Source organism: Poecilia latipinna, unplaced genomic scaffold (assembly GCF_001443285.1).
Source record: "Poecilia latipinna isolate Pla-1442-1.1 unplaced genomic scaffold, P_latipinna-1.0 Scaffold572, whole genome shotgun sequence".
NCBI lineage: Eukaryota > Metazoa > Chordata > Actinopteri > Cyprinodontiformes > Poeciliidae > Poecilia > Poecilia latipinna.
In genome coordinates, this window is record NW_015113188.1 from 209,960 (window position 1) to 217,431 (window position 7,472).

At 39.6% G+C, this 7,472-nt stretch overlaps 1 protein-coding gene across 2 annotated transcripts; it reads left to right on the plus strand.

Moving 5' to 3' along the window:
* cidec (cell death inducing DFFA like effector c) lies at positions 1-6,787 on the plus strand. Of its 2 annotated transcripts, none has more exons than XM_015041866.1 (6): positions 1-108; positions 1,495-1,563; positions 1,655-1,808; positions 2,316-2,465; positions 2,805-2,995; positions 5,793-6,787. In XM_015041866.1, exons 2-6 carry the CDS (start codon positions 1,511-1,513, stop codon positions 5,974-5,976), a joined length of 732 nt encoding a protein of 243 aa, XP_014897352.1. In that variant the 5' UTR covers positions 1-108; positions 1,495-1,510; the 3' UTR covers positions 5,977-6,787. The 2 variants fall into 2 exon arrangements, with proteins under 2 accessions (XP_014897352.1, XP_014897351.1); XM_015041865.1 differs by lacking the exon at positions 1-108 and adding an exon at positions 1,197-1,339.
* The last annotated feature ends 685 nt before the right edge of the window (positions 6,788-7,472 follow it).

Sequence of the window (7,472 nt, forward strand, 5' to 3'; positions counted from 1 at the left end):
AGACTCCGCCTACTTCCTCTGCTGCAAACCTGCGCCGGCGTGTAAATGGTGCGGACCTAGACGCAGGCTCGTTTGGAAGAACTTCTTCGCTTGAGCAACACAGGAAAAGTAAGTTTCTGTGTTTTTCCAACCTTTTAAAGGTATTTTTTTTTATAACATTCTATTGAAGTTTCTGGATTCTCTTATGGTCAAATCTACTTCTTGCTTTCCTCATTATCCTGCTCTGCCTAAATGTTTTATCATGTTAAATATCCATATTTTGTGATTCGTTTGTCAATATCTCGGCAGAGTACCGTGTACGTAGACCCATGTTTCTTTTAATAATAATTATCCACCCTTTCCAGGTGAACCATGATAATTAACCAGGTGTTCTGAACACACCTTGTCTGATTTTATAGCAGCTGACACAGCGGTGGTGTGTTAGCTGGCATGTACTGTACACTAACCATGACCTAATGCGGGGAATTGATCCGTCCCATCATAAGCACTGTTAAAGTGAGCGTGACCTCTGACACGGTAAATAATCAGCACCATAAATCTCAAGTTGAAGTCCATCAGCGAAAAATGACTACAGGTTGCTTACCTCATTATTTGAACGGAAGTAAAACGGGGAACTACTTGCTTAATTTATTGATCCCACGTTTAAAATCAGAGTTTCTAAATGAGTTTAGACTCGACACTAGTGTTGTTTCACTGAGTCAATATGACAGTGAAACGGTGAACGGTATCGGATTTGTACAGCGTTTGCCTTTTAGCATGTGAACATTCACAAAACGCTAAAGTAAGAGTATAAAATGATGACTGGACTTTTTTTTTTCTTCTGTTGCAATAAACCCACTTTTTTTTTCCATTTGCCTTTTTCTGGGCTTTAGGATCTTGATCACAAATGTAAAGTCCACCAAAGCTACCAAGTGTTTGAATGCGCCTGAAATGTTATAGCCTGCAAAGTTAACATTTAATTTATTTTATGATTAAATTAAAACATAGTATTGAACTCTTATGAATGCATTAGGATAAAATGAAAATTGCAGTATGTGTAGTTTTCTGTCTGGGTGGCCAGTAAGCTCTGCAGTTTGTACTACTGGGTCAAAGTGTGGTCCAAAGTCAGTGGGAGTGTCTGTGGAGAGTTTCTCAATAAAGCTGACCACTCGCCACCAGCTCAGCAGTCATCAGCACAAAGTTCAGTCACCGAGTGTTGCAAGAAGAAGAGACAAGAGAACAGGGAGAGCATCCGTGTTGGTGGTTGAGGAGTTTAACTGAGGTTGGATCGGTATTGGAGGAAGAAAGTGACGATTTCCCTTGAGAGAAAACTGAGGACAGCTGTCACATTTTTCAAAATGTAAGCCTGTTTTAACTTACTGTTTGGGCTTCACGGTCAAACATTGTTCCGAACTGAGGAATAGATTCCATTTTAATTGAAGTATTGAGTTACCAAGTTGAGCTGTCACCATTAGCTTATAGAAAGATGTCAACCAACGCCGCTTATAATTGCAGGTCTGCATCTGCTCACATGGATTATGCCATGAAGTCTCTCAGCCTTCTGACTCCATCCTCCCTGTCAAAGTAAGGCCTGTCCTCCATTAGCCTGCACGATCAAGGCATTGCTAAGTTGAAGGAGCAGGTTTCCACTCAAACCATTTTGTTTTTTCTTCAGGGTTGTGACGTCCAGCGTCTCGGCCAGCGCCTCCATGACCTCCCAGCTGCTTTCGGGTCGGACGCTTCGACCAAAACCCTTCAGGGTAACGAATGTGGACCGCAGCGTGAAGAAAGGAATCATGGCAGAGACGCTCCTAGACCTGACAAATAAGGTGAGAAGATGGGAAAAGCTAGATATAAGCTGAAGACTTAGCAGTGGCAAGGATAGCCTGGTGCTGAGTTAATGGTAGTCGATGGAGGATTTGTTTGGTCATATGATGGTGATTCAGATCTAGACTGTTGGGTGTTAACTACTGAAACAGAGAATCAATGTCAGTCATGTGGTTGTATTTTCATGGTGTCAGGGTAGAAATCTTTACAGTATATTGTTTATCGGCATTTAAATGGCAATACTAATATCAGATATCTGCCCAAATCTTTCAAATTGTTGCTTTTCTATCCTAAACCCTTCCATTGTACCTCTGGTTCAAGCGTCTGTCTTGATAGGTTTGTCAGACTCTCTCTCAAAGAAGACCACCTGGATTTTAATATCCTGTGATGCATCTAAATTCAGTTTTGCTGTACATTTTTAGCATATTTATAAAGTCTATCATCATATATATATATATATATATATATATATATATATAAAATTTTTTGCTTTTCTTTGCTGGGTCCAGGTTAGCGACTCTTTCAGTCTGCAGTGCGTCAGCGCCTTGGTTCTGGATGAGGACGGCACTGGCGTGGAAACCGAGGAGTTCTTCCAAACGCTGCCGGAGAACACGGTTCTGATGGTTCTGGAGAAGGAACAAAAGTGGAGTCTACATCCTGTAAGACTCTTGTTCACTGTAACGGCCACTAGATGGCACTCTTCAGCAGTCTGTCCATGCCTCAAAATGCCAGTTGTTTGGTAGGGAAATGTCAGGCGTTGCGATCCAGCTGCATGCATGTTGGATATTTAACCTAAAGAATAAAAACAGTTTTAATTATGTGGTTTGCCCTTTTAAACTGAGATAATCAACATAAGGTGTCTTCATAATATAAAATAATTAAAAGGAAAGGTTGAATTCCTCCTTATGAATGTTTACTGGGGTTTCCATTCCAGAAATGCCAACAAAATGTTCTTCCAACCAAAACGATGTCTCTTCTGTCTCCCCTCCTCCTTATAGAACTGCCCCTCCAGACTTCAGACCATCGAGTGCCTACAGAAGCCCCGCACAGATGTTGCCAAACTGACCTTGGACCTTTACAAAAACAACCCCAAGGATTTCATTGGCTGCCTTAACGTGAAAGCAACATTCTACGGCGCTTACACTGTGTCCTACGACCTGCGATGCTACGCAGCCAAAAAGATGCTCAAGTGAGTCTTAAAAGTATAGCAGAGATTTTACTTTATTTGAATATTGCAGGTAAAAAAACCAGGATTTCTGATCGACAAACTATCTGTAGTTCCTTTATAAGCAAGCATGGAGTTCAGCTCGTGTGACACATGGGTGATGCTTGGTGATTAGCTGACGAGGGTTTCATTAGGAGTTCCTAGTCAGTCCCTCCAGGATGTTGCCACGTCTCTTTGTGATTGTTGCAGCATAAACTTACTGATGACTGCAGCACTTTTTTTTTTTTTTCAAAACGTCAGTTTTAAAAAAAATATATTTTTGTGTAAAGTTTAGGTTTTCTATAACATAAACCTTTTTTTTTTTCGTAAAATCTATAATGTGATTTTACAAAAAAGTTGAAATTGCTCTATATAATCTTAAAAACAGACGGGATTTTTTGCACCATTGATAATTATAATGCAAATAACCTTTTTAAAGGCCTTTTTGAAATAGTGCCCTGACTACATATGAAATCATCTTCTGAGTTGTCAAAGTGCAAAAGATGAATCCGTCATTCAAGTTAGCATGAACTATAAACGCAGTTTACACAAAACCAACGGAACGTCTCAAAAACCTAAACTCTGGTCAAAATTAAATGGAGTTGCAGTGATTAAGCTCCACACCATGATGCTGCCATCACCCTGCTTCACCATAAGAATGGTGTGCTGATTGCGACATGGCATTGGTTTGGAGTGTACTCTCAAATTGATCCACATGTTTCTTGTGCTTCCTATGTGGCAAACTGAAACAGGAAGTTGTATTTCTTGTGTCATTTTCTAGTTTTAATGGATGGATTCAATGGTGCTTTATGAGCTCCAAACTTGGGATGTTCTCTCTGAGGCCTTTTCAGAACTGCTGTCTAATATTTTACTTTAGTAACTTAAAGATGAGCTGCTGTGTCCCATCTAAGGAATTGACCTTTTGAAATGAACTCCTGTAGAACTGAGTCGATATAAAGTTTGGGCTTGTATAAAAAAAATGGTTGACTTGACGTCTACAAACCGCAAAGCAATCTTTAAATTGCTTTTTTGGAGCCAGTTCCCCTCTTTCCAGATGTGTTTTGGTGACCTTTTTTATTATTTTTCTGAGCACCAATTTCCAGGATTATTAGATGCACCTTAAATAGACAAAACAGGAATTTATCAGCTCATTTTCTATTTGTGGCAATACAGAGAGCTGACGGAAGAACAAAGGTCAGATTTTAGTGAGATTAATTTTCCGAGGTGTTATGTCACCACTGTCTGGATCGGCTGGTTTCCAGCTTTGATACGGAGCCTCGGCCAAAGAGGATTACGGTTTGCAGACTTGTCAAATGTGATACTCTCTCTGCTGTTGAAAGGACATGAGAGGTTTTGGAGAGCAGGTTGAGGAAGCAGGGCTAAAAATGGCTTTGGGCTGCTTTTTTTTTCCTTTTTTCTTTTTTTTTTTAACTCTACAAACACTTTTTAGTGTACTGTAGTTTATTGGGATTTTATGTATAAGATAAGCACAAAATGGAGGACAAAAATATTTACAAATTCAAATCTGAAAAGTGGAAATGTTTTTGTTGGGCTCTCTGTACTCATGCCCCTAAATAAAATCCAGGAAATGACAAACTTTCACCACACCATAAAGGTCTGGTGTTCAGAGGCACCAGACCTGGAAACAAAACATGGTGGAGATGCTTTTATATTTATATATATATATATATTTTTATATATATATATAATTTATTTATTTTATTTTTTTTCCAGCAGTGATGAGGTAGTTGATCTAAGAAGACTGAAAGAAAACCAGTCAGATGATTATCTGAAACGTGCAGCTGGAGTTTCAATGGACTGGTTTAAAGTAAAGCACATTCATGTCTGAATGGTCCAGTCAAAGTTTAGACCTAATTCCAAGATTTTGATGTCGTAATAGGTTCTCTAAATCCAGGATTAAACCTGTCGCAGTTCACAATCATTGTTTAATTGCATAAGTTAACATGAGCTTGATATCATTCTAATCCTTTTTTTTCTTCCAAGGTGTGATTGATTTGTTTAGATCCATTTTATTTGATTTTGGTTGTGTGTAGTTTTTTTCTTATGTTTTAATTTTTATTTTTTAAATTAATTTTTCTATACGGTATTCAAAATGTTATCCAGTTCTACTCTGGAATGTTCTGTACAAAGTTAGTTGGTCTTTGAGAGGGAAAACGCCTGTTATTATACCATTATAATACTAATTTAAAGTAGTCTCAAAACATTATTATTTATCACAATAATTTCTAGGACTCTTCATCATCCAGCAAAACCTATTGCGACAGTCTTATCCAGGATGAGTTTGAACTATTTAGCGAAGAACGGACAACAGAATGTCTTCACCTGTTCCAAGCTGGTAGAAGTGCGCCTCTTCTGGTTTCCAGCTGTAATTGCAGAGTCAGCTGGTTGTACAATGTATTGATGAAGCAGCTGGATGCTTAACACAATGAAAACAATGAACTTCAGATTTATTTGTGAAACATCAGCTTCACACTTACCCACTACTTTGTTACACTCTGATAAAACCCATTAGTTTACCGTCGTAATGTGACAAACATGGAGATGTTTAAGTGGTGCGAATGCTTGTGCGACCCACTGTACCAGGTACTTTTTGGTTGTTGCTCCGTATGCATATTAATCTGCACCCAACCAATCCAAATGGTGTGTATATATGTTTACATATGCATGTCGGAGCTGTGCATTTCTGCTGCTGCACGAGGAACGATCCTTTTCCCCCCCCCCCCCGCTCTCCTCCTCACTCTGCCTGTGCTCTGTGCCATAGGGAGGCTCTGCGATGGACCATCTTCTCCATGCAGGCCACAGGCCACATCCTGCTGGGCTCCTCCTGCTACATCGAGCAGCTGCTGGAGGAAGAGGAGCGTGCCGAGAAGAGGCTGGCGCTGCCGCAGGAGAGCCGGATTCGGCAGCTTCAGAGCATGCTGCTGGGGAAGAGCTCCTACTGCTGATGTGCTGAAGTCGCAGGCAGACATGCCATCTCCTCCTTGATTAGGTCACAGTGTAGATTTCACACACACTGAACAGTTCCGGTTAGATTTGTCATACCTTTAAAACTTCACTTTTTTTTTTTTTTTTTTGCTGTTACAGTTTGTTTTTGAATATTGGAGTTGACAAGTTGCTCCTATGAATGCACTTTTTTTTTTTTTTTTTTACTTCTGTGTATAACTTGTTCCCACGGAAACGTAATGAATGAAAGCACCTTGTTTTATCCCCGTGCCTGATGGTGGAGCTGGGTGAGCTGTGGAGTGAGTTGCGCCGTGCTCAGGGAGCCCATTAATCCAGCTTTATACGCCGTTCCAGATCATGGTCGCCGTAATTGGCAACAGGTTCGGCTGTCTCTCCCACGCTTCCCTAATTGTCGCCCGGTCCGTACCGTCCTGTCAGCTGCAGCCTGCAGCTCCGCCTCAGAAAACCGGAGGAAGACGAGGACAGAGGAATACAGGGAACGACCAGCAGCAGGAGGAAGGGGGTTGGGGTGCTGGATAAAACTGGGGATGGAAGCAACACTTTTTCAGGAAGGCAGCAAATGAAGCAGGACAGATTTTCACAAAATTGGGTGTCTGCATCCTGAAGAAGATAAATGTCAGATTCCTTAGGGTTTGAGCAAATGTGGCAGCCTTTCATGTCAACTTGGTTTCTTTTTTTCCCCCCAGTCTTGTCTGTATTTTAAAACAATTTTTCCTCTTTTTTATATATATGGGGAAGAATTGGTACTTGAGTGTAAATGTGTGAATTACAATAAATGCTATGTATATTGTCTCCTGGGTTTTATTAATGTAGAAGACATTTCATTTACAATTTAAAACATCAAGTTTTTGAATGAAAAGAAGCTGTAAGAAAAAGATCTTAGTCAAGTCAATTTGCTGTGCTCTGTTTTTTTTGGTTAAAACAAGCTTTTTCTTTGGTAAAGTAACTAGAGGTTTGTAGAGAAGCAATATTTAAGTAAAAAAAAAAATAGTGCTGTAAAACTACTCGAAGTATTACATTTGTTTTATAAGGTTCCTCAAGTAAATCTACTCAATTCTTAACTGGTTGTAATACATTCAGCCTTCCTGTTATCTGCTGAAACTCACTTTCTCTCTGAAGGAACTTTAGATGTCCTAAAATGTTCAAATGCAGTTTCCTTTTGAATAGCTTTAAACTTTTAAGCACTGAAAAAAGCAGTTAACTTTGAAGTGTGGACAGAGTGGCTTAATGTTTTATTAATGCTTTATGAAGGAAGGAAGTTTGAGAAGAGAGCTCATGTTTAAAATGACCTTTTCTGAAAAGGACTAAAAAAACATACATTTTTATCTCCGTTAATGTGCATCTTTTTGGAGTCTCTGCCTGTAGCTCACCTCAGGGACGTCATTCTCCTGTGGTTATTCCACTACATCTAAATTATGAGCATTTCTTTTAAAAACCTGGTATACAATTAGTTCAAACACACAGAACAGATTCCAGA